This window comes from Yarrowia lipolytica, chromosome 1D (assembly GCF_001761485.1).
Source record: "Yarrowia lipolytica chromosome 1D, complete sequence".
Classification (NCBI taxonomy): domain Eukaryota; kingdom Fungi; phylum Ascomycota; class Dipodascomycetes; order Dipodascales; genus Yarrowia; species Yarrowia lipolytica.
Genome location: NC_090773.1, coordinates 1,850,536 through 1,877,050, shown reverse-complemented (window position 1 = coordinate 1,877,050; position 26,515 = coordinate 1,850,536). Strand labels below are relative to the sequence as shown.

At 49.8% G+C, this 26,515-nt stretch overlaps 7 protein-coding genes and 1 pseudogene across 7 annotated transcripts; 6 read left to right on the top strand and 2 right to left on the bottom strand.

The window, feature by feature from the left end:
- Window positions 1–4,300: 4,300 nt before the first annotated feature.
- YALI1_D18727g (uncharacterized protein) lies at window positions 4,301–6,865 on the top strand (the record flags this gene model as incomplete). The annotated part of the gene is made up of 1 exon (XM_502856.3): window positions 4,301–6,865. One exon carries the CDS (start codon window positions 4,301–4,303, stop codon window positions 6,863–6,865), a length of 2,565 nt encoding a protein of 854 aa, XP_502856.2.
- A 1,897-nt stretch (window positions 6,866–8,762) lies between these two features.
- Window positions 8,763–10,092, top strand: YALI1_D18673g (uncharacterized protein; the record flags this gene model as incomplete). The annotated part of the gene is made up of 2 exons (XM_502855.3): window positions 8,763–8,806; window positions 9,693–10,092. 2 exons carry the CDS (start codon window positions 8,763–8,765, stop codon window positions 10,090–10,092), a joined length of 444 nt encoding a protein of 147 aa, XP_502855.1.
- A 2,304-nt stretch (window positions 10,093–12,396) lies between these two features.
- On the top strand, window positions 12,397–14,628 carry YALI1_D18646g (uncharacterized protein; the record flags this gene model as incomplete). Its single annotated transcript, XM_502854.3, has 1 exon — window positions 12,397–14,628. The coding sequence occupies one exon, from the start codon at window positions 12,397–12,399 to the stop codon at window positions 14,626–14,628; it is 2,232 nt and encodes a 743-aa protein (XP_502854.3).
- An 87-nt stretch (window positions 14,629–14,715) lies between these two features.
- On the top strand, window positions 14,716–16,284 carry YALI1_D18623g (uncharacterized protein; the record flags this gene model as incomplete). Its single annotated transcript, XM_068282716.1, has 1 exon — window positions 14,716–16,284. One exon carries the CDS (start codon window positions 14,716–14,718, stop codon window positions 16,282–16,284), a length of 1,569 nt encoding a protein of 522 aa, XP_068138817.1.
- A 786-nt stretch (window positions 16,285–17,070) lies between these two features.
- YALI1_D18577g (uncharacterized protein) lies at window positions 17,071–19,374 on the bottom strand (the record flags this gene model as incomplete). Its single annotated transcript, XM_502853.3, has 1 exon — window positions 17,071–19,374. One exon carries the CDS (start codon window positions 19,372–19,374, stop codon window positions 17,071–17,073), a length of 2,304 nt encoding a protein of 767 aa, XP_502853.2.
- Window positions 19,375–19,953: 579 nt separating this feature from the next.
- On the bottom strand, window positions 19,954–20,460 carry YALI1_D18566g (uncharacterized protein; the record flags this gene model as incomplete). The annotated part of the gene is made up of 1 exon (XM_068282715.1): window positions 19,954–20,460. The coding sequence occupies one exon, from the start codon at window positions 20,458–20,460 to the stop codon at window positions 19,954–19,956; it is 507 nt and encodes a 168-aa protein (XP_068138816.1).
- A 445-nt stretch (window positions 20,461–20,905) lies between these two features.
- On the top strand, window positions 20,906–25,402 carry YALI1_D18555g (uncharacterized protein; the record flags this gene model as incomplete). Its single annotated transcript, XM_502852.3, has 2 exons — window positions 20,906–20,923; window positions 21,542–25,402. 2 exons carry the CDS (start codon window positions 20,906–20,908, stop codon window positions 25,400–25,402), a joined length of 3,879 nt encoding a protein of 1,292 aa, XP_502852.3.
- A 667-nt stretch (window positions 25,403–26,069) lies between these two features.
- YALI1_D18510g (Compare to YALI0D15224g, Misc non-coding, no similarity) lies at window positions 26,070–26,162 on the top strand (annotated as a pseudogene).
- The last annotated feature ends 353 nt before the right edge of the window (window positions 26,163–26,515 follow it).

The window sequence follows — 26,515 nt, the reverse complement described above, 5'->3', positions numbered from 1 at the left end:
TATCGATGTGTAGTGCTGTCGTGGTGGAGAGAAAAATATCCTGCATCAAAATCAACCTTCAGATATTTTTTTCAGTCGTGCATGAACCTTAAATTATTTTCAGAGGTTATGAATGGAGAAGGACGGCAAGTAGCGATTTGAAAGACCTGATATGAGAATAAATACAGCAAGAAAAAATAATTACAGCTATAACAAACTTATAATCTTTTTTATGATTTTTTTTTTTGTATTTCTTGAAAAATCTTTTTGAGAGATGAACCGCGATAGTGCATCTTAAGTTGACAAACAGTGACATCCCCCGAGAGAAGTGAAAAACAGAAATTCTGCTCTATATATGGGTTTGTATTTACATGAGCTGGATTCGGGGGTGGCTCCTGTGTTTCCAAATGATTGCTTTGTCACCTCTTCGTACCCTGTACAGTACATACAGGGTATACGAGGCTCGTTATATGTGTGTAAAAGTGCTTATACAATTTGAGAAACACGTGATTTTGCGAATGAATCAGTAAAAATGGAAGCAAATACTTGTAAAACTCGGATATATAACTTGTAAGTATTTGTACATTGTGCTTCTACCAAGTTCCTCATTCTCTGTTCTACCCGTACGAGTACATACTTGACATTCGGTCGATCATGTCCCTGTACATACACAACAGTTGTACCGTACGCCGGACATGTGACCTTGTGAGTTCTCTAGATTGATCGTAAGGATGATACTACCCTATCTGTTTCAATGAGTCAGATATGGTACCTGTTTGAAACTTCTGGGACCCGTGGGAATCAACGGGTGTCACTAACAGCCACTAGCAATGTTCAGACCAAAGAAGAAACGAAGGTGTCTGACGGGAAAAAAACATAGAACCAACGATAAAATTGCCCTAGGGACTGCTCGACCCGATGTGTTGGCGTCTCATGTGTAACCAGGGAAGTAACAGCGGCCCTCCCGAGGTTCAACATTGTGATACTGCACGGTATTCAGACTGTAGCACTGTGTTTTTGCACGGTCGAGTATCGCATGTACTACAAAGTAGTACCTACTTTTACTCGTGGAGATTCTCTTGTGATTCAGTGACACGTTGATACCTGCGACTCAGTGCTCTGCAGCGTCATTACTTTGCAACTATGCTTGGCCATCGTACATTCCCGAGTCGATCACGTTTCCCCAACAGGAGTAAACACTTCGATACGGTTTATGGCTTGACGTTCATCACGAGATCCGAAAAAGCAAGCACAATATGTGGATTCTGGTGATTATTCTAGTCTGCCTGAACGGGGACTTCAGATACCACTTACCATGGCTACAAGTAGGGTACAAGTGTAACAGTCCAAGTCCCTTGAGATACTGGGGTTCACTTTTCACGGTTTGGTGATGATGACAATGTCGATCTTTCTTCTCCACACAACCGGCACGATATATCATCATTGACGCTGAAACAATTCACATGCTGGTTTCAGAGCCTCACCTGAGCGGACTGAGACAGAGCAAAGAGTGAGTAACTGGCTACAATAGAATCAAAAGACGCTTTGGCGAAGCAAAACGCTGCTGGTTCACACACACATATCGCTACATTAATGGTCTAAAATGTCTCAAATACTGGAGATGGATGATACATGGAGCAACTCCGGGGGGCAGTAGATATGATAAAACACTACTACAAGCAGCCATACAATTAGATGGCCTAAGTTTTCTACTGTATTATAACGTGAGTAAGAGAGCTTTTGGACTGTCTAAGTACAGTACATTCCCGTACCCACCTGTACTTTGCTTGCAGACAACTGCAGTCCTGCTTCAATTAGGTCGATGTCCGACATATCCGGAATTCAAAGCACTGTGGGTAAGTACTCAAGCGCCGCTCGTGCCTGATTCAATCACGTTCAGACACGTTACTTCGGAAAGCTGGCACCACGGTTATCGAAGAGAGTCATTAAACACGTGCAACCTAGGTTGGGCCGTTGGAGGCCGCAGGCTAGTTCCCATAGCCACTATCCATTGAATGCTGTTGTTTTTACACCTGTGGACAATTCGCTTGCAATAGTACATCCAAGCAGCCTCCATGTGAAAGCAGCATACATTACCATATCGAGCACAAGTGGTAGAGATTAACATTCATTCGTCATGTGGGGGGTGAGGGCAGAGAGAGCCTCGTCACGACTACTCACCGTGTCGCCAATGCCGGCCTTGAAACTGCTGCTACACACGGTTTTTGCGGGGGAGCCATCCACGGAGATGTTGGAAAGATAAGAATGAGACAGAGACAGAGAAAAAAGAGCTGGAGCCAAGCAGAGAGACGGAATCGAAACAAGACGACGAAATGCAGCTCCTTCACTACATACAGTACAGTAGCGTGATGAGGCCACACAAAAAAGTACTTGCGACTTGTCTTCACACCAAGTGGTCATTTGTTTTTCATGATTCAGTTATCACTCACACGGCTCGGTTGGGTCGGTTAATGCAAACCAGGGCGTTTAGTTCATCGGCTCATCGGCCTCATGCAGATGAAATAAGCAACGAGTAGGAAATAAGAAACGCAAAAAAAGATCCTCGAGGCTGGACAAGTCATGTGATGGGATTGTTAGATACTACTTGTACGGTATGTTTAGTTGAACCCCCTCCCCCCCTCCCTTGTCGTTGTACTGTTGGTTTCGGCACTCCAAGTACGGATTAACGTTACACTACACGCCATACGGCGGCCTCGGCATGGTTCGGAGGTCACCAAAGCGGCACTGCTGTTATACTGAATTGAGAGCAGAAAACTCGTGAAAATCTACGGCCTGGTAGTGATGGTTGTAACGTGTACATGCTCATTTCTTTTATACTGCAGCCGGACTCCCTTGCATCAACTAATACCTCAACTGTGAGAGGCTGCACTTTCCTCAAGAAGCAAAAAAATTGGGTTCGCGTAAGAAACTCAGTTTTCTATAAGGCACACTTTGCATCCCTCCTGTATCTTATCGAGATGAGATATGACACATCTGACGTGTCAGACTAGTTAGCTGAACATAGATGCGGTTGTCTGGGCTCGCTGCGCCTGCCAGTTGTGCTCCAACCCATCGCTAGAGACCACCCTACCTGCTTGCCGATTTTTGACATCTCAGAAATGGCCTGATAACTCAGACGTGCATATAATCTTAACCCTATCGTAACCGAAAATATGAGAACCCTCGTCCTCCTTCCACAACATGGGCGAAAATGCTAGTATCCATTATAATGGACTTGTGTTCAAGCACGTTCGATTGGGGGAACGTGATGGTCCCGATTTCGACCCCTCGCCCACCCCAGATAGTTGGGTGGGCAGTGGCACAAAAATGTGGTGTCACTGCAACACACACCAGGGCACTAAGGGCGCGTTTGGTGGCTCTTGCAAAAACAGCTATAAATAACATCCGAAACTCCGATTCAGCGTACTGTCTGCGTCTACCATGTGGGGGTTGATGATTGTTCATAGCCTGGGACGTGTCCACGAGACGGTAACTACGCAAGCGGCACCGTCCATAAAAGAACGCGAAACCAATTAGGCACAAACATTGCCTCCAACAACAACAACAACGGCGATTCGAAGCCGACACAGCCGTATTGAACGTGTTGAGACGGAAGACGGTTAAGCATTGCGTTAGATAGCGATTTTGGATACGAAGAATGGAAAATGGATTATCGCAAAATGGAGTGGAGGCACAGTATGTACATGCCTACGATACCATACTTGCACCGGTATCGTTCGTACCTGTAATTAGCCACCTTGTACAAGCACAATCTGTATGTCCCCAGCAGCTGTAATCATAGGCAGTTTATGCAATAGTAAGGGGTTAATAAAACAGACACGCCTCCAACTTCCAACCAACACTGGTAATACTGCTCCATTAGGTACATTCAGGGCAATGGCAGCGGTGGAGGCGGTACAAGGACCTAATGGTTCAGTCAGCCCTGCGTATTTACCTCAAAACACGTTTTTTCTTCTTCGGTCATGACTTTTTTCAAGTCCGTTGACTCGGCTAAACACTCTTGATCACTCCTCCAGCTCTGTTGTTTTTTTCTTCAAGCCCCTAGATCACGGGTCGGATAATGGGAAAATAGGCTCAACCTCTGCATTAACCCAGGTTAATAAAGAGTAGACTTCGAGAGTCTTCCCCATTGAGATATACCGCAACCCTAGATTCCCAACCGGGCGCGGACATCAGGCCATTTGCAAAAAAGTGGACTGAGGCTCCCAAACCTTGTAACGACATTATATTATCTGCTGGAGGACTCAAGTCTACTGTAACTTCACCTCAACACCACACACACAACACTACACGCAACCAAATGGACAACTCTATGAAATTCGAGTTTGTCGACTGCGACAATTTACTCGACACGTTTGCGCCGCCCAGACAGGACTACATGGATTTCCGGCAGCCAGAAGACCTGTCGTTTCTGGACTACCCGGAGCAGCCCGTGTACATGAACGACATGGACTATGGGGTGAACAACATGGGCCTGAACCCCATGGCATTGGGAAACACCAATTCGAACGGCGTGCTGCAACCCCAGCAGCTGCAACAGAGCCAGCAGCAGCACCACTTTCAGCACGGACAGAACATGCTGACTCCTCCCTACCTGTCAGCCTCGGCTTCCGACAACTCTCCCGAGAGCGTTGGCAGCAGTGGACGGTCGCCTGCGTCCGACGCGTCTTCTCCCGAAATGGCCACGTCATCCACTTCACCCGTAGCACGCGGTGCACGAGTGGCTTCTTCTGCACCCGGCAAAGTCATGAAGCCCAAGAAGGGCCGGTCCTCGCACAACATGATCGAAAAGAAGTACAGAACCAACATTAATGACAAGATTAGCGCGCTGCGAGACTGCGTCCCCGCGCTGCGATGTGCTCTCAAGGGCACCAAGGACGACGAGGAACTGGACGGCCTCACCCCAGCCTCCAAGCTCAATAAGGCCACTGTGCTGAGCAAAGCCACCGAGTACATCAAGCATCTCAAAACGAAAAACGATGAGATGCAGGCTGAACTGGACGAGCTACGACGAATGATGGGCAAGGGTTCTCCCGGATCTCGAGGTGGCTCCCCCACTAACATGCTGCAGCAGCCCGCAGTTTTCTACGACGAGACACAAAACCAGCAGCAGCAACAGCAGATGCGACAGCGACCCATGGCACAACAACAGCAACCTCATATGCAGCACCACATGAACCCCGCACAGCCCCACATCCAGCAGCAGCCCCCGCAAAGCCGCTCAAACAAGGCCATGCTGGGTCTCATGACCGGTGTCATGGCCACGGGCCTCATGTCCGATTACGGCGGAGACTCGCGAGAGCTGTCCTTCATTCCTATTCCCCTTCTGCGATATGTCCCCGCTGAGTCTGTCAAGCACGGTCTGGTTCTCCTCAAGCTGACTATGGTCATCGGAGCCGCCATGCTCCTGCTGCTGCCTCTGCTGCACTCGCCTGCACCCCCACCTCACCACAAGCAGATTGAGGCCACTTCCGTCGAGCAGTACCGACGACAGTCGTGGCTGGTCAACTCTCACTTTGTTGCCACTCCTCAGTCCTCCGCCGCCTACGTGGTTGAGATTGCCAAGGCCATGGGTAAGGCATTGTTGCGATTCCTGATCGGCGACGGCTACCTGCTACTTCAGTCCTCCTCGTACCACCTGCCCATTTCTCGAGCCGTCGAGGCTCAGCTGTGCGGTGGCCAGGAGAACATGTCGCGAGCCGACCTGTTTGTGACCTACCTGCAGACCCTGACTCTTCCCCCCACCCCTGCTCTTTGTGCCACCCAGGCCATCCATGTTCATGTTCTTGCCAACGGTCTCCCCTGGCTCAAGAAGGCTTCTGTGATCATGGCCGACCGACACTGGAAGCAGGCCCGAAAGCTAGCCTCCCAGAAGAAGCACGCTGTGCCCTCCTACCTGTCGCTGCTGCTTGCCCAGAATGACGTTTTCGACTCTGACATTATTCAGCGGTTCTACAACTTTGCCCACGGTCTGGATGCCTCTCACGGCTGCTCTCTAGGTATGTTGGACGAAGGATTCATCACCGCCACCTCCGATTCTGCTCTTAAAACACCTCTTGACGTGCTCGCTGCGTGGTACTCCACCCGAACTCTCCGGGAGGTGATTCTGTTCCAGCTCGAAGCCAACGAGGTGGACTACAACAAGCTGGACACCGCTCAGGCCGTCTCTCCCGTCAACAGCATTGCTAAGCGACGAGCTGCCATTGCCCACTCTGTTGTTCTTGGCCGAAAGGACTCCAACCTGGTCAAGGATGCTCTCGTGATGGTCAAGGCCGAGCTTGGTGAGATTGTCATGCCTCCCATGCCCGTCGAGTCTATCGACACCGTTGAGGAGGCTGTCGAGGAGGAGGAGCCGGAGGAGGAAACTGAGGACGACGAGGCTGTTGTAGAGGACTCCGAGTCTGAATTTTCCGATGATGGCTCCGTATCCGTCGCCTCCACCATCTCCGATACTCCTGTTTCTTACACCTCGTCCAACCCTACGGACTCTCCCGTGGCCCGAGACTCACAGATTGCCATCCACTGCGCTTTCATCCTATACTACCTGTCCGAGGGTGAGACCGATGGCGCCACCAAGCTGCTTCAGAAGCTGCGAATCCGATCTGTGGATGAGTTTGGACTGCTGTCCTTCTTTTCCGTGTGGACTCTGTTTTCCCAGCTTCAGGAGCGACCTGCCCACCGAACGACCGCTATTGAGCGACGACTCGAGGAGCTGGTTGCTTCTGTGCGAATCTGGCTCGGCAGCGAAAAGGCCGAGCTCGAGGGCATTTCACTGCATCGACGACGATCTCTTGTTAACAAGTGTGTCAAGATGGGCATGGAGTTTGGCGGGTTTGAGGACGATGAGGGATACCAGTCTCAGTAAGTAGCTGAGGCTCGAATGGGGTATTTATAGAGGTATTTATTGTGTAAATAGTAATCGATAATTGCAATCAACTGGACTCTACATTAGCAGTTTATTAGAGAATGGAACTGCCTGGTATCTTGTTTGTCTGTTAGCTATCCTTGTATTGTACTTTCGACAGACGTGGTTTGCAAGAATGCTTGTCCGTCCGCTGACAAATCATCATTATCCAATCCTGTCATGACTAACTCTGACTGTGAGACTTCAAAACATTCATTTGAGTGATTAATTCAACTTTGTAATAAGGAAATATAATGTACGGTGGGGTGCATATCAAAGGGACCCCCTGGCTTGAACTTACTCGTTTATTACTTTTTGTATTGTCACTTTTGAAGCCTCCTTGGTGTCATATTATCGTATTGTACCTCCTATCATATCTGATGCAGATCATGTTTGAGTTGAGACGGGGACTGATAGTGGTTAGGGTACTGTACTGGAGGGTAGCGTGGACCGGGTCAGGGAGAGCTGTAGTTCCACAAGTATCAGTGGTCTACTCGTACTCTTACAGTAGGTCAGAACTGCCGTGATACAATACCGTGATTACACTAGTACACGGGTCTATCGCCAGCACTCCGAATAGACGGAAAGTCATTTTCAAGGAGCTGAGTTGCCTTATCTGGCTGTCTTGACAACTCGCCATGACTCAATATGCTTTTGAACGGGAATATTTGTAACAGTTTGTACCCGTGGGTGTTGTATCGTACTGGTATTGTACTGCACTTGTACTTGTACTATCTATCGTACTTTTTATTTTAGTTTTAGTATATATTCTTTTTATATATTTTTTGTTGTAGCTTTTTATATATATTTTTATTGTAGCTTTGTTATATTTTTCTAGCGGCATTTGACAGCTAACTCCGGTTGAGAGTTCAAGAACACGACCAAGTAACCCCGAGAAAGTGTCGATGGATACAGAGAAAACAATGTCGCAGATATTGACAACAATCTTGCAACGAGAGCCCTCTACATGCTCCAATATTCTTCTTCCAGACCTACCCGTTCACACAACTACAAGTTGCCGCCTTAAACAACAACGTGGTAAACTCCGGAGTTAACAGAAGCATAATAATGTGATGGAATTTGGAGGTTGGGGAGAGACAGTTTGGACCGGAGACACGCCACGGGGAAATCATCATAAACATTGGTAAAATGCCAAAAAAAAATTATACATGGTACCAAAAGCATCCTGGAGACCTCCTAAGTATGTCAGAGTCCCAAAAACCTCGTTAATGGAGACCTGCGGACTTCTTCCGTGACATTGTGAACCATTAATACAACCTGAAAAGACCATCTGCAAAACACCAGTGATAGTGGTTCCAACGCAACTTCGTGCACACTCAACGCTACCACTGCTAGACCTACCGCCGCTAGACCTATTGTATCGCCGCCACCGTTCTTATATGCAGATGAAGTAAACACTGCCGTTCGGTCCAATAATTAATGTTGCTCCGCCATGCTCAGTTTTTTTTCTTTTCTTTCGGCAAAATAACCTTCGCAGTCATGTGAGATATCGCACGACAAGATGTGACTAACATGCCAACGGCGGCTGCCCCCAAGGTGTATATGAGTACCAAATTAGGGCATGATACAAGAATACCTTTCGAAAAGCCGGAACAAGATAAAGCAGCCCAACCCTTATAACGGCCAGCTAGCGCCAAACTTGCTCGCCCCGAGCCCCACCCGCTTCTCATCCGTACGCCATTTCGTGCCACGTATCCAGAAAGTTCTACTCCCAGCACAGGGTTAGGGGTGTTGCCATTCTGGGTCACTCCCCACCACCACAGCATGTTTTTTCCTCTCTCCCGACAACCACAACTCTCTAGTTTACACTAACCACACACGACACCAATTTTAAAAAATGGCTTTGAAGCGAATCAACAAGGAACTCAGTGATCTTGGACGGTGAGTATCAGTATTTCGGACGTTTGGTTATTTTAGCCGCTGTTTTCGGGTCGTTTTTGTGGCACATTTCGACGTGACACAGACTTGTCCACCCAAATTCCAAAGGTTGGAGCGACGAGAAGGGCAAAAAGGATGCTTAGATATGGATATGAGGCTGGAAAGAGTCGCAACTGTAGTGTTGATGCTAGGACATTCTGGCGACACACGATATGTTTCTGTCGAACGATGGATGCACTTTTGTCGTTGTACAGTGAAGTGGCGAATCGTGGGGTGACAAAGGGGATGTTGAGTGGGAACTAGTACTCAGAAACAACGGACAGGGTCGATAGACAACCCGTTTGCTAGTGTAGTTCACACTTAACTACTCTAGTTGCCAGGAAAGCCGTTGCCGTTTGTTTATCACATAACGGGAGTTCTCATGAAACCATGGTAGGCTCTGGTAAGGAGTGACTTGTGGATCAAGGATATCAAATCAGTTCACACATCGATGGACTAGCGATCGAACTTTCTCATCAACGATCGGTTGGTGATCAAGTTGGTTATGCGAGTTGACGACTGATATGATTTCGCTGATCCGTTTGATCTGCGCTGATATACTCCACACACAGCCAGGCCGATAATCCAAGTCGGAACTGTGATCGATAACATGGGAACACTGAAGCTCGGGCATAGCATATCGATGCTATTTTTCACCCGCTGCTTTCGTTGGCTCCCATTCTTGTGTCATCCTACTGCCTCTCTTTCCCCTCTTCCTCAGGGCACCTAGCTCTCTCAGCTAGTGCATCTAATAAGTACTGATAAACAGGGCTGTTCACCTTCTCCTGTTGCTATTGAGCCCTCATGCAATCGTCCTTTCTTTCCTTACCAGTGTTCCTTACTAACTCAGTGATCCCCCCTCCTCTTGCTCTGCTGGTCCTGTTGGCCAGGATCTGTTCCACTGGCAGGCTACTATCATGGGACCCTCAGACTCTCCTTACTCCGGAGGTGTTTTCTTTCTGTCTATCCACTTCCCCACTGACTACCCCTTCAAGCCACCAAAGGTGACCTTCACTACCCGAATCTACCACCCCAACGTCAACACCAACGGATCCATCTGTCTGGATATTCTCAAGGAGAACTGGTCTCCCGCACTCACCATCTCCAAGGTGCTGCTGTCCATCTGCTCCATGCTCACAGACCCCAACCCTGACGATCCTCTCGTGCCCGACATTGGCCACCTGTACAAGAACGACCGAGCACGATACGACGCCACTGCCAAGGAGTGGACCAAGAAGTATGCCGTCTAGGATGTATATAGGGAGCAGGCATGAGCCTATGCAAGCGAATGGCTGTGACGATACAACTAGCCAATGTTAGATTTATGGATGGTAAAACAATGTGTGTCGAGGACGCGTGTTTTAACTGTAGCGAGTACCTCTAGGGGGTGTTTTTTGTAGCTTTGTAGTACCAGTACTTGCATTTTAAGCAGTATTGTACGGGTGTCCTGGCCGTTAGTAATTGTATGCTGCTGGCATGGTGTTGGTCCAGTACACCGCGTTTGCAACTTATCGCAGCACGCTCTTTATCATACATGATGCTCAGCCTAAAACACCTCAAGGTGGTACGTCTACCAATTATCCAGGAAAGCCATAGGTACAGTACTCGTATGTACTCGTACCTGTACCTGTAAGGGAGAATGGGTACCAATGAGACTACAATGTACGTCTACTCTTACCGTTCAGCCTGTACCTGTAGTATGGGGTTATTCCAAAGTTCCACGTCGCTTGGTACTATTAGGTATATACTTATACTGTTGTTTGCGTGTGTCAACGAGGGTCTACTACAATGAATATTCTGTCTGTCTTTCAACTGCGTGGGCTTGACATCTCCGAAGTCTCCAAGTGTTTTCATTGCCTTCTCCCCTTACATTTACCGGAACGGGTAGGGGTATTGTAATGTGTATTCATACAGATCTCACGAGTATGGAAGTGACAGTCGATATTTGAAACGTATATATTAACACAGTCGATTGTTTGTAGCATGCCTCCACTGAGCAGAAGATGCTTCGGTTGCTGCGCAAGAATTACCTCATGGATCTTCCATGATTCGGAGTTAACGGCTCCCAATTAGCTCATATTGAAATCACTCTGTTTGAAGTATCCATTTACGATTTTACCAACTGTATTTTGGGCCTGGTGGCCTCCTTAATCGAGGATTGGTTTGATATAACTACCAAGTGAGACCAAAAGGTGGTTATGTAACCCCTTTAGTTTCCAAGGCGAAAGCTCACATTATCGGAAATCCACCGAGAGTGCGCGGTTCGATGTCTCTCTCCAAATCAGGTTGGCTGGTCTTCTGCTGCTGCGCCAATAACTGAAACCTTACCCAAACCTTATTCAGCAACCTCCCTCGGGAAGTATCACCACGTAACTCTTTCTGCCACAACGCACGACATCAGAATCATGTACGGATATCAAGGAACCGGTGGCCAACAGCCTCTCGGAGCCCAACCGACAGGTTTTGGATTCGGCAACACACCCGTGCAGCAACAGCAGCAGCCAATGCAGCCGATGCAGCAGTCCCAGCCTACTGGCTACCAAGCTCCTGGAGGTTTCCAGAACTACCAGCCCACGGGATTTGCTCAACAACAGCAACAGCAGCAGCCTCAGCAGACAGGATTCCAGTCTATGCAGCCGCCTATGCAGCAGACAGGATTCCAGTCCCAGCCCAATGTGTCAATGTACCAAGGAGGAGGAGGTCAGGGCTACCAGTCCGCTCCCATGTTGCATCAACAGACAATGCAGACCGGCTACCAGCCCCAGCAGCAGCAGCCCGGATTCACTGGATTCCAGCCCCAGCAGCAGCAGCAGCAGCAGCAGACGGGATTCACTGGCTTCCAGCAGCAACCCCAGCAGCAGCAGCCCGGATTTACGGGATTCCAGTCCCAGCCTACTGGCTACAATGCCAATGCTTCTGCTCCAGCTGCTACTCCCGCGGCTCCCCTACAGCAGCAAAAGACTGGTAACGCTAGAGATCCCTTTGCCCCTACTCTGCCTGCTCGACCTCCGTTGACTTCCCAGCCCACTGGAGGAGGCAACAAGAGTGTGGTGGATGGTGTCTACATCCCCAACGGTGAGTACTAACAGTAGATGATTGCTACGACAACACAAGTGATTCAAGGAGCAAAGCCAATTGAGTATGACGAGATACGATGGAGACACAACATTTTGATCTGTAACCTTGAGACCCAAACACAGGAAGACCGATGATGGAGATACACAATCTGATCATGAGATCTCTCAAACTGCCGCCGTTTCCATGACTTTGAAACTTCCAGTTGCCGTCTATGCGTGCACACACCTTGCGATCGCCCTTATCTGTTCGCCTTAGCTAACCAAGTCCGACTCTCTTTCCTCACTGCCGATGACCAGCGAAACTTTGAAAACCTCTTCCGACAGGCACTCCCTAAGGGTGAGCAAGCTCTTTCCGGAGACAAGGCTCGAGACATCCTGTTCCGATCAGGTCTCCCTCCTATCACCTTGTCTGCCATTTGGAATTTGGCCGACACCACCCGTTCTGGCGCTCTGCTCTTCCCTGAGTTTGCGGTTGCCATGTACCTGTGTGGCCAGGCTGTCAAAGGCCAGACCGTGCCGAACAACCTGTCTGAGAACATCAAGAACGAGGTTTCTAGCATGGTCGACATCATTTCGTTCAACATTCCCGATGCTGGATCGCGCCCTTCGTCCTCTGGCCAGTCTGTTCCCCAGTCTCAGCCTCAGCAGCAGCAGCAGCAGTCTAGTGCATCTATGCTTGCTGGACTGAATCTTGGCCAGCCGACAGGTTACCAGCAGCAGCAGGCTACAGGATACCAGCCCATGCAGCAACAGTCCACGGGCTACCCGATGCAGGCCATGCAGCCCCAGATCACTGGAGGTATGCCTCTGCAGCAGCAGAGAACTGGACCCATGCAACCTTTGCAGCAGCAGTCCACTGGCTACGCACCCCTTCAGTCTCAGCTCACTGGCGGTGCTCCCCTTCAGTCTCAGCTCACTGGCGGTGCTCCCCTCCAGTCTCAGCTCACTGGCGGTGCTCCCCTCCAGTCTCAGCTCACTGGCGGAGCCCCTCTGCAGCAACAGTCTACTGGTTACGCTCCTCTTCAGCAGCAGTCTACTGGTTACGCACCCCTTCAGCAGCAGTCGACCGGATACATGCCTCAGCAGCAGACTGGTATGCAGCCACAGTCTACGGGCTATGGATCCATGCAGCCTCTCACTGCCATGCCTACTGGTAAGCCTGGTCAGTGGGGCTTTATCAACACCCCCTCGCAGGGTCTGCCCGGTATCGAGACAATGCAACAGCGCCTCATGCCCCAGGCCACCGGTGCTCCCGTGCAACAACTGCCCCCTATGCAGCTGCAGCAGTCTGCCACCGTCAACTGGGCCATTGCCAAGGAGGAGAAGCAGATCTACGACGGCATCTTCATGGCTTGGGACAAGAAGCGGGCTGGAGCCATTGACGGTGACACCGCCATCAAGATCTTCACCCAGAGTGGACTCAACCGAGCCGACCTGGAGGCTATCTGGACTCTGTCCGACCCCTCCAACAAGGGTCGCCTGGACCGAGATGAGTTTGCTGTTGCCATGCATCTCATCTACCGACATCTCAACGGCTACCCTATTCCTTCCCGTCTGCCTCCGGAACTGGTCCCTCCTTCTTCTAAGAACTTTTCCGACTCGGTGAACCAGGTCAAGAGCTACCTTAAGGCTGGTGGGGGCAGAACTGGTGGCTCCAAGCTCAAATCGCGGTCTTTCACCGGTGACTCCACCATTAAGAAGGACGCCACCGTGTTCAAGAATGACGACTCCGACTTTGGCTACACTTCTCGAAACCGGCGAGGAGGCAGCAGTAGTACTGCTAGCAGCAATGGCTCCAGTGGAAACGACATCTCTCTGTCCGGCAAAGGCTCCTCTATTTCCGAGCTCAAAAAACTCATTCGAGAGAAGCAGATTCTATTGGACGCCATTGACGCTGAGGACTCGGACATGTCTCGTGACTCCAACCTGGAGCGACGTGACCAGGAGGCTGTTGCCGATCTGAAGCGTCGAATCCAGAACGTGCAGCGCGATATCGATGTAGCTCCTCATAGTGCCATCTCCACCGATGTCGGTGCTTCTGCAGATGCCAAGCGAAACCTGATGCGAAAGCTGGACCACCTTGGTGACAGACTTCCCCAGCTTGCCTCCAATGTTCGAAGAATCGAAGATAAAATTGCCAATGCTAAGATGGAGCTGTTCCGACTTAAGAACCCCACTTCGCTGGTTGGTACTGGTCCTGGAGGAGCAATCACTGAGGCTGATCGAATCAAGGCTCGTTCCAAGGCGAAGCTGCAGGCTCGAATGGCTGCCCTGACTGGAAAGGGGACTGCTACCGGTGCCGACGCCTCTGAGGAGGAGGACTACGAGCATCGTCTGCTGACCCACACTTCAGAGGTTGAGCGATCCAAGGCCCAGAACTACGAGATGATCCACGACATTGAGGATTCCGTCAAGTCGCTGCAGCGAGACTTGTCCTCCAAGCTGAGAGAGACTCAGGAGGAAGTGAGTGAGGACCGACAGCGACGACGATGGGAGGAGGCTGTTGGTGTGGAGGATGATGTTCGACAGTTTATCTACTCTCTACGATCCACCCGATCGTCGAGACCTGCCCCTGCTACTGCCTCCTCTTCTGCCCCTGCTACTGGCTCTCCTGGCCACTGCAGCTCCCATTTCGGGCACTTCTACTGGCGCCTCACCCCCCCTGCTCCTGCTGCTGGTTGTGGACCAAAAGCCCCAGCTCAAGGCTGAGGCTGAAGCGAAAAATGAATGAGGCGACTTGCTGCCCTCGGTATTAAGCGAAAAGAGAAGGCGCAGGCCCACGGTTTTGCCCCCCCGATGCCAAGCCTGCCGTTTCTCCTGCCCCCCCTGCTGTGCCCCCCTGCTGGTTGCCTCCCCCTGCTGTTGCCTCCCCTGCTGTTGCCTCCCCTGCTGGCCACACCAGCTGTTTTTCCCCCCGCCCCCGTTTCTCGTGGAGTACCTGCTCCGGCTGCTGCCACACCGGCCACGGATCCTGCTACTACGCCTGCTGTACCAGTTTCTGCACCTGCCGACGACTCTGACTCAGACGATGAAGAGTACGAAAAGCTCATGGCTCAGAAGCGTGAGCAGGAAGAACGGTTTAAGAAACAGCAGGAGGCTGACAAGAAGAAGGAAGAAGAGAAGAAGCAGAAGAAGGCCGCCAAGGAGGAGCGAATGCGAAAGCTTCGAGAGGAAATGGAGGCCAACGAAGCCCGAGAAAAGGCCTGGAAGGAGTCCCAATCCAAGGAGGCCGAGGCTGATGAAGCTGAGGGAGATGTTGGCGCCGCCGCCCTTGCTGCTTTCTCTAACAAGGCTACTGCTCCCTCTACTACTTCCACCGCTGTCGCCGCTACTCCTCCCGTTGCCACATCTACCCCGTCACCGGCAGCTCCCACAGTCCCCGCTGCTGACGACAACAACCCCTTCCATCGCCTGAACAACGGTGGTGATGCTGCCGCTGCAGCCCCAGCAGCCGGAGGTGAGGACAATAATCCTTTCCTGCGACCCGGCACCAACCAGCCCATCGCGGCACCTTCTCCTGCCTCCTTTTCTGAAGCTCCCAAGGAGGCCCCCAAGCCCGTGGACCCCGTCAAGATCTCCAACCAGCGAGCCAACCAGCGAGCTGCCAAGAATGACGACGATGATTGGGGAATGAGCAGTGACGAGGACGACGACCAGGACTATCACCGAGGTAACGCTGCCGAGCTGGCTTCCCAGCTATTCCGAACCATGGCTCCCCCCATCCAGAGACAGCCCACTGGGGGTGCGCCCATCACAGCCACTCCTACGGGTTCGGCCCCTGCTGCTCCACCCGCTGCACCTCCTGTTGCCCCTGCTGCTGTTGAGGTCGCAGTTGCTGCCTCGGAGGCTACCCCAGGACCCGAGTCTGCTCCCCCTGCACCTCCCATGCCCGAGATCAACATCCCCCCTGCTACGGAGGCACCCTCTGCTCCTGCTGCCACGGAGGCACCCCCTGCTCCCCCCTCTGCGCCTACCACCATCGAAACTACCCACTTGCCACCTCCCGTGGACACTCACAACGACATGTCGTCGTCGGAGTTTGATTTCGAGACACCCGAAGGTTCCCCCACACAGCAGACCTTTGCAGAGGCAGCACCTCCCGTCGCAGCCCCTCCTCCCCCTCCCCACCGCTGCCGCCGCAGCCCCTACGGGTTATCCTTTCTCCTCCTTCCTTCGCCCCCGGCTTTGGAGCTCCTGAGGCACCTTCCGGAATCCCCCCTCCTCCTCCTCCTGCACCTGGATTTGGGGCCCCTCCTCCTCCCCCTGGGCCAGCTCCTTCCTTCGATGCCCCTGGAGGAGCCCCTCCTCCACCTCCTCCTGGACCTCCTCCGCCTATGTTTGGAGCCCCTGCTCCTCCATCCATGACTGGTCCTTCGGCTGGCGATCTCCCCGAGCGTCCCCCTGCTGCCACTGGCGGTATTACTGCCCTGCTTGGTGAAATCACCGGCGGAAAGACACTCCGACGAGTGGATGACAAGGACAAGAAGATTTCTTCAAACCCCAGCGCTGGTGCCGTTCTCAACTAAGAGGTGCGAGTATGTATGTTATGTATGTCATGAATGATTTGTTATAGACGGGGGTTCTTGAGACACGAATACCCTTAGTAAGTTATTTCCACGCGATAAGTAAAAATATAAACACATGGCAACATTCTGAAAAAGTCACCCGGTCCATTCACCACCGTTTACCTAGAGTATTGAAGATCATAAGTATGTGATTAGATATAGTTAATGTAACAGCTCACAACTCACTTCTAGGGACACCACGTACCAATTGCACTCTTCTGGTGTAGTTGCTCATCAAAAGAGATTCATGTACATGTCATGTTTTTTTTTTGACAGCGGTTTTTCGCTTGTGATCGTTTGTGGTTCCGCCTTGCGCATCAGTATGTTGTACCGAGCTGAGTGTTTCATCACACATCGCTATTACAGCTACACGGTCAAGAAATTCATTTTCAAATCCTATATACTCCTTCTACTAATAAATGTATCGGTATAAGTCAACAGAGTCGGGTTAATATGCCATTAGGACCACACGAGTCTAAGAGAGCTCTTATTTGCATTGGTCTCAACGACTCTTGTTCCACACTGATGAACCCAACACTCTCACGTGGTGCACGCTATGCGTAATTGGTCGCACTTGGTTGGGCGCTTACTCCAAAATCTGTCCCTCGTAGTCATGATACAGCTTCTTCTGGGCCTCATGCTGTTTGGTAAGTTTCTTCTTGAGACTCTTAGAAATAGCTTCACCCTCAGCGTTATGGGTTGGGATTCCGTCCTCATCCCACTGCGAATAAGCGGGGTCATCCTTCCACAGATCCTTGGGAGCAATCTTAGCCTTGGCCTCTCTCTCGGCAACCTTCTGCGCCTCCAGCTTGGCCTGGGCCTCTCGCTTGGCAGCCTTCTCCGCAGCTCGCTTCTCCTTCTCCTCCTGTGCCTTGATCAGCTCCAGCTTCTCAGAATCGGACAGAATCTTGATCAGGGCAGGCTCGCCGACACCACGGTCGTCAAGGGAAACGCCCTGCTTAAGCAGGTCGAATCTCACCTGATCAGTGGCCTGCAGGAATTCGAGATGAGCGGCTCGAGCCATAGCCTTACCTCGAATGTCGTCCCGGAAGTTTCGCAGAGTGGTAAGGTAGGGCATGATCAGAGCCTCGGAAGAAGCCTCGGAAGACTCTTCGGTGAAACCCAGGTTGTCAGTTCGAGTTCGGAAACCAAAGACGGCGAACATCTTGCTAATGAAGGTGGCAACATCAACCAGAATCTCAGTTCGCACATTCTCGGTGGAAGTCTCGCCAAGGTAAAGGTTGACCTTGCCAACAAGCTGCACCATGTTCTGAATAGCAGCAGGTGTGGCCAGATTGTCACAGAGAGCAATGTGAACGGCCTCCTTGCAGTCGGACAGAGCGTTCAGCAGGGCAAGCTCAGCAGGGCCGGTCTTCTTGGAAACAAGAACACCCTTTGAAACCTTGTCCTCAACTTCGCCCTTGAGAGCACGGACCTTGGCAAAAAACTTTGAGAAGGTGGACTCCACGGACTTGACCTCGGAAATCAGGGCAGACTTGAAGTCGAGTTGGTTGTTCCACTGCTGAAGGGCGAACGCCAGACGGAGTTGCCGCGGAGAATAGGTCTGGAGGGCCTCGTCAATGGTGATGAAGTTCTTCAGAGACTTGCTCATCTTCTGACCCTCGATGTGTAGGTGGCCAGTGTGAAGGAAGTAGTTGACCCACTGCTTGCAGTCGTAATGGGCTTCACTCTGGGCAAGCTCATTGTCGTGGTGAGGGAATGCCAGATCAATACCTCCAGAGTGAATGTCCATCTGAGGACCGAGAATGGCAGAAGCCATGACAGAGCACTCAATGTGCCATCCAGGTCGTCCCTGACCCCAAGGAGAGTCCCAGAAGGGCTCACCGGGCTTGGAGGCCTTCCACAGGGCGAAATCAGAGTAATTTCGCTTGCCAGTCTTATTGGAAAGAGAACCTTCTCCCTCATCAATCAGGTCAGCATGGCCCTTGTTCCAGGGCTGGAGCTTGGCGTAGTCGTGGGACTTGTCGAAGGCAGCGGTGTCGAAGTACACGCCGGAATCGCTGACGTAGGCGTAGCCGTTGTCGATGATCTTCTCCACGTACTCGACAATCTCAGGAACGTACTCAGAGACACGAGTTGTGACAGAGGGGGCCAGAACGTTGAGTTTTGCCATGTCCTTGTCGAATTCACCCTCCCAGAACGCAGACAGTTCTCGGAAGATCTTGTGGTCCGACACGGTGGAGCCCTGCTCCTGATCCAGTGTGAGCACAAGAACATCCTTGACAGCAGGGTAGAAAATGTCTGGTGTGACGGTCTTGTCGGTGAGAGCCTTAGCAGCAGCCTGTGCGCTTGCTAGGTTCATCTTGAACTTGGCGTCTTCGATTGACTTGAGTTTAGTTGTTTCCGACTCCACGTACTTCTCGAAATCGGCAACCTCATCAGTGTAACCGAGCTTGTCCTTGGCGAAATCGTTCCAGCTGCTGAGAACCTTTGACAGCACCTCCTGAGACAGACCCTTGTTCTCCTCAACGTACTTTTGGAACAGGTGTTGCTGTCGGCCTCGGATGATGATCTTATCGTCAATGTCAGTCACATTCTGCACGAACAGAACATCGTATCCAAAGTAGTCCTGTAGAATTCGTCGGTTGATGTCGGTGCTAACGTAATTTCGGGCATGGCCCATGTGGCTGGAGTCGTAGACGGTGGGCCCGCAGCAGTACCAGGTGACCTTGTTGCCAGCAATGGGAACAAAAGCAGTCTTGGATCGAGTCAACGAGTTGTACAGCTTCAGGGTGTCACGAGACTGAGGCTCTTTCGGAGCGTGCCACTCGGGTTGTTTAACGGCGGAGGAGTCCATGGTGCAAAAAAGACGAAGTCGATAGGTGTTGTAGAGCGGTAATTGACGTCGTACACCTCGAATCGCAAACATGGAGCGTTTTAAAAACTGGGAGGTGTCTAAAGTTTATGCTGGAGCTTATTTCAGTATGACTCCATTTAAAGTTGGTGACGTCACAACAGGCTAGGCGAAAATATATGTGTTTATAGTCCATCAGGAGAAGACAACTGATTTCGTTGGTATCTAGAAAAAACAGCGACTTAAAAAACACAGGAAAAGATCAACATATGGCAGCCCACGAGCATTGAAGGCTTGCATGAACCGATATGTCAGACCCCACCGGTCTAATGCAAGGGGTGGCCTGCCACAGGTTATGATGATATCGCCTATGATCGCATCAAGTGAACTGAGAATGTGAACTGAGAATGTGAATATTAATCAAGTGAGTTAGAAAGCCACAACTAAGATACAATATCTACTTGTACAGCAAATTTGAGATCTCTGCTGGTCTTCCACATGACTCAACTCTTTCGTACAAGTTGAAGTAGTATACGAGTAAAATATGGCATGGTCAACTTTATCATCAACTTTACATCAAAGTCTTTGAAGGCAGCTTTCTCTCTATCTCGCTGGTCATTCCTGTTTGAGGATAAAACGAATTATTAGTAATTTTCACGACTGACTGACAGTGCCCAAGGGTTTCTCTTCTGCTCTAAAACTTGTATTGATCAACCGTTTTAAATCGTCCCCACCGAGAATCGAAACGAAGGTACCCTCACTCTGCAATGAAGTCTTGTAGAACCCCAGCGAAAAAGCCCAGGGCAGCCCAGCTGTACGAGCTGCAGATAACCAATTGTGTGCGCAGTTGACAAGAAGAGAAGCCAGCTCGTATTTAACCATGTTCGCGGGGTAGAATGTCGCATCACAGTCGGATTTAAGATTTCGGACATCGCCAGACAAAAACGGGGAAAGGATGTGTCTTCGTATGAAACTAGTGAGCACTTGATGAAAGGATGTTGGGGACCTATATCGATGCAAGTATGGATGACAGAAAACGACTTCAGTAAGGTCTCTACCTGGTACAGCGTGCACGGTTTGGGAACAACAGCACTTCAATGTGTGTATCTTCATCGGCTGTACGGAGATCTTGTTCCAGTAAGAAAGGAAGATGCTGTACATTTATATGTATATATGTAAGGAAATTGAAAGGGTATCTATTGCAAATGTTGGATCCAATCGAGATTATTAACGAATATCCTGTCTGCTCTCAAGTTGCAACATGACTTGGTATTGTACATACTGTACAGTACAGTACATACATACTTAGTAACGTACATACGTACATACACACACTATAGCCCAGTCAACCTTTTTTTATTTTTTATTTTTTATTTTTTATTTTTTATTTTATTTTTTATTTTTAAATTCAGCCCAATCTACTTTGAGATACTTTCGTTCAGACATCGAGGAGCTGGAAATTATCAAATTAAACACATCGAGAAGGACTACTGTGGTCAACTTGTGTGTACAGGTAATCACAACAACTTGGCTTACTAAGCACATTATCAAAAACCTACACTGCATTACACTCTTCCAGTTGGACGCCATACGGTTGGCATTGAACATGTCTTCGATTTCGAAAGTGAGTACAAAGACGGCTTTTTTTTGCCACGCGAGAGCAGGCGGATCATGGGATTCCTCACATAAATTTTTGCTCATCTTATCGATCAGAGAAACAACAAACCGGAGGTGCAGTCGTGCAAGGTGTGTGTGTGTGTGTGGAGGAAGACTGCGAAGGCCAGAAGGGTGTCTTGTGATTAGCATCAGCTATATCACAGTTTCTGGCCTTTCACTTGATCAGAACATGTCTGGGAGTGTTAATTTTTGGATCTGGAAGGACTTTGCTGATGTATTGGTGTACTTCCAAAGTTGATGTATTGTGCGTGAATCTTTGCAGAGATTGATTCACGTAACGATCAAATGATCCATCTCTATCAACACGAGGATCCGTTCGAAGCCAACGGTAGGAGGCTTACGATTGAGTAAAAATGTGCTCCGCTTTATCTGATCTGATCCATGGCGATTGGACATTCTCGTGGCACTGATCTTGATCTATATTGTTTTCCTTTATCTCATATTTCTTTCATCCTGTCGCATGTCCTCCATCGCAATAGCTACCGCTCAATTCTGGTCACATGGCTGCGGACATCATTAAGAGCTCGTACCACTGCAAGTCACACACCAATCAATACTAACTCAGCTTTCCATTCAGGGAATCCGTTCTTTCGATAATACCGAACGTGAGACCATCACCTTCAACAAACCATTGACACTCATTGTTGGCCAAAATGGTTCTGGAAAAACCACCATCATCGAATGTCTGCGATACGCCACTACCGGTGACCTTCCTCCTCACTCCAAGGGAGGTGCTTTCATCCACGATCCGAAAATCTGTGGAGAGAAAGAAGTGTTAGGACAAGTTAAACTGGCATTCACCAACGTCAATGGCATACAAATGATATGTACACGAACGATGCAGGTTCTTGTTAAGAAAAATACTCGTCAATTCAAGACTTTGGAGGGACAGCTGATGGCCAGTAACAACGGAGAGCGTACTACTGTGTCGACGCGGTGCGCAGAACTAGACGCCCAGATGCCGCTCTATTTGGGTGTCTCGAAGAGCATTCTCGATTATGTCATCTTTTGTCATCAGGAGGAGTCACTCTGGCCGCTATCCGAGCCAGCCGTGTTGAAGAAGCGGTTTGACGAGATTTTCGAGGCTCTCAAATTCACAAAGGCATTGGATTCTATCAAAAGTCTCAGAAAAGAAAAGAATGTGGAGATCAAGCTTCAAACACAAACGACAGAGTACCTCAAAGCAGATAAGGATAGGGCCGATAAAGCTGCTGAGAAGGCGAATCTGCTGCTCGAGAGGATTGAGGATTACAAGTCCCAGGCGGACGAGCTTGAGACCAAGATGGAGATGGTGACAAAGCAGTCCGATGAGCTGTTTCAGAGTAACCAGCAGTTTCAGCAGGTGTTGGCAGAAGTCCAGCAGCTCAAGAGAGATCGAGTGGTGGTTGGTGAACAGAGGGAGAGGCTTGAGAAGAACTGTACCGAAGTGCTGACAGTTTCTGATGACGAGTTGCAGAAACAGGTGTCTGAATTCGACTCGCGACTAGATGACCGACGAGAGACCGTGTCTGGACTCAAACAGGATTCCGAAGATGCTAGAAAAGACATGGAGGGTCATCGCTTAGAGTACAACTCTGCCATCGTTGAAGTGGGTCAATGGGAGGCCAAGAAACAGGAGCTGGAGAACCAGATTAACGCCAGAGAATCTCTACTCGAGGAGATTGGTAAGAAATGGAACACTTCGGACTTGAATGAATTGAGATCTGACCTCAAAAGTGACCTTGAAAGGGTCAAGAAAGAAGCAGAAGCTGAAGAGGGTAATCAGACCGACAAGATCAGCAAGCTATCCACTGCTTTGACGGAAAAGAAGGGACAAATCAACCACGACAAGGCTTCCACTCTTTCCTATGAAAATGAGGTCAGGCGTCTGCAAGATGAGATGGATACCATTCCGACGGTCGAAGGAACGATCGCCTACGAGGAAAGCGTGATTCAGAAACTGGAGGAGAAGTTGGCAGGACTTCAGGGTAATTCGCAAGGGGAGGAGGCGAGATTTGAAACTGAGATTGAGTCATGCGATGAGCAGACCGAAGTGCTCAGTAAACGGTTGGAGAAATGTAATTCTGATCTAGCCGAGTTCAATAGCAAGTCGGAGAAGCGAGCTGAACACCGCATGCTGGTGTCGGAGCTGGCTAAGCAGCGGGGCGTGTTGCGGGGCGTGGAAGATGCGCTATCCAAGCAGTATGATGAGGTGGGCGTCACGGACGAGAAGACTTATACAGCCAAGCTGTCAAGTTATCAGAATGCGGTGGAAAAGGGGCAGGGGGCTGTATCCAAGTCACGTGATTCGCTAGCAAATCTCACCACTCGTCTTGACATCTTAAACAAGGAATCACTTGTCAAGGACGCAACTCTCAGTGAGCTTTACGAAACCATTTCTGCTGTTCTAGGCGAAGGGGAGGACAACATTGATGACTACGAATCGACGCTAGAGAACCTCTCCAATGACCTAGAGGTCGCCACCCAGAACCGGGAATCCACAATGTTCACCGCGAGGTACTATGAGACTGCAGTGAAGCTTGCCAAGTCGGCTCAACACAACTGCTTACTTTGCTCGCGTAAGTTCTCGGACACTGAACTGACTGATTTTCTTGCCCACGTGGAAGAGAAGACTATATCTCTTCCCGATACCAAAGAACGGGCTGATAAAGAATACCAGGATATCAAGTCCGATTTTGATAACGTCCAGGGTATTTCCGGAGAGGTGCGGGAGTGGAGAAACTTGAAGGAGAGCGTGGAGAGTGTGTCTGCACAGCTCAAGAAGCTCAAACAGGAGGTCGTTGAAGGCCAATCGGCTTTTGAAAAGGAGGAGGAGTCACTGTCGCTGCTGGAGAGTCAGCTGCGGGATTTGGAGGTGCTGAAGAAGGCTGTTGAAGACGTCAAGCGACTAAAAAGCGACGTGGCTTCTAAAGAAAAGGAGTTGACCGACTTCGAGGGTGAATACTCGACCCTGATGGACTTCTCTGAAGAATCAACCTCTGATCTACCTTCTTTGGCTTCCTCTTTGAACTCGCAAATCAAGAGTATCAACCAGAAGCGTCAAAAGTTGGTAGATGATAGAGAGGCCTTGAGAAAGCAGTTCTCCTCCCTTCAAGGCCAGATATCGGACAAAAAGTTGAGTCTCAGTACCCAGAAGAACCAGCTAACCAAGAAGACAGGGCTTCAGCAACAAATTTCGGGTCTGAAGACGAAGATTGAAGAATGTCGAGCTCGAATCAGAACAGTCCGAGAGGAGATTGAATCGATTGAGCCTAAACTTCAGTCACTGAAGAACGAATTGTCTGAAATGAGGGTGACTAACGGAGACAAGATGGAGGCTATTTCCGACAAGCTGGAGGATGTCAAGAATGACGCCAATCAACTGAGCCATATGAGCCAGCAGATCCAGCAGCTGGAGGAGTTGGACATTGCGAGTATGCTGACAAAGACAGGAAGACGAGCAGATTCAGCCAAGGGCGAGGTCGAGAACCTGACTCAGCGCATCACTCAGCTGGGCGAAGACATTGCCACTCAAGAGAAGGCCTTAATTGACTTGAAGGGACATCAACGTAATCTGCAGGACAACTTGGAGGTTCGCCGACTAACTAACGAGATGAGTCAGATTGAGGGGCGTATTCGCGAATTGGACGAAACAAAGGCTGTCCGGGATCGAGACGAATACCAACAAAAGTCCCAACAGTTGCGATCACAGCACTCTGCCTATTCATCTAAACACGCTGGCCTGCTTGGAGAAATGAGGCAGATGGATGACCAGCTGAGAAATCTCAATGTGGAGTTGAAATCTGAGTTCTTGGATGTCCACGAGAAGTACAGAAAGGCGTTGATTCTTCTGAAAACTACCACAGTTGCCAACGAGGATCTTGGAAAATACGGAAAAGCACTTGACTCCGCCATCATGCAGTACCACTCTATGAAGATGAACGAGATCAACACGATCATTGATGAGCTGTGGAAAGCCACGTATTCCGGAACAGATATCGACACGATTTTGATTCGATCAGATGAGGACAAGCCTGGAGCTGCGAAGAACAGGTCCTACAACTATCGAGTAGTTATGGTCAAGAGCGACGCGGAACTCGATATGAGAGGGCGTTGTTCGGCAGGTCAGAAGGTGCTGGCTGCCATTATCATTCGACTTGCGCTGGCCGAGTGTTTTGGAATCAATTGTGGAATGATTGCTCTCGATGAACCTACAACCAACCTTGACAGTGACAACATCGAGTCGCTTGCTAAGGGTCTCAGTAACATTATTGATGCTCGAAGCAGTCAGAAGAACTTCCAGCTGATTGTAATTACCCATGACGAAAAGTTCCTGACCCACATGGCAGCTAGCAAACACACTGATCATTTTTACAGAGTGAGCAGAAACGTCAGACAGAAGAGCAGCATCGAGTGGTGTCCCATTAGTTTGATCCAGGACTCATAAGAAGCCATGGTAAGAGTGCGACCTGTGGAGCTCATTGGCGCGCGTGTCCAACTACTCGGACCGCAACTAACCAACTACATTTGAAGAAGTAGCATGATGTAAGCATTGAATGTGAGAACAAGTAGTGATGGTTATGTTTGTAAGTATTGTACCGTATATACTGTACTCTTCAAGTTTGGTATCATTAGTGCTGCAAAATCTACTGTTTTGCCGTGGTGTATCGTATTCCAGTCAATTAACGCTACAAGTGTATAAACAGAAGTCGATGACCTCGAGCAAGCGTACGGCAAGACCAAAACCTGGGCTTGTATCTTTATATGTCCCCTACTTGCTTGTTTGGTTATTATCACGTATCTCAACGCACACTGGACATAAAGGAATCGTGGACTGATGGGATGACAAAGTCAGCACCACATGACTACACAGCGACCTCGGCCATAGCTGCTCTCTTTGCCACCATATCTCGTTTTTTAAACAAAGCTCCAGAAACTTCCATAAGCATTGAAACATCTGAGAGCCCGGATTGGGCCTTTTTTGGGGTTGGAGGGCGTTTTCCCGGAGAATAATCGGTGATGGGAGTATGTACAGTACCAGAGACGGACGCAGAAGATAAGAGGTGCAGAAAAAGATTACAAAGCTCCTGGTACTTCTATCAGACGGCTTCAAGATGATGCCTGGCGCCGACTCTCTGCAGATGGCGATGTTTTCGCCACTGCCTAGACCAGCACTGTCAAGAATTCCGCTACCAGTAAGACTGTAGCTTTTCGAGGTCTTCTCATCTGAGACGGCAAGTCAGTCATGGAGGTTGTTTCCGAATTCTTCTACTGAGGCGAGTTCCCCGACTTCTAGAACACTTGAGCGACGGGAGGAGCTGCCCACGCAACTGACTCTTCAAGGACGCCAAGGCCGTGGCCATTGTATGCTCCAAGGAGTGATCTGAGTACAATGGCGACGATACAAAGGACCTCGAGAGCTAGACCATTGTGTTACGAAACTCTGCATTCATCAATTACAAGAATTAGACCGTCTTCTCTTCTGTGCACACCACCGGTAAGGTATTGATTGAGCTACCCTCGAAGGAGGTCATTGAGATTGCCACTGTCAACTACCAGG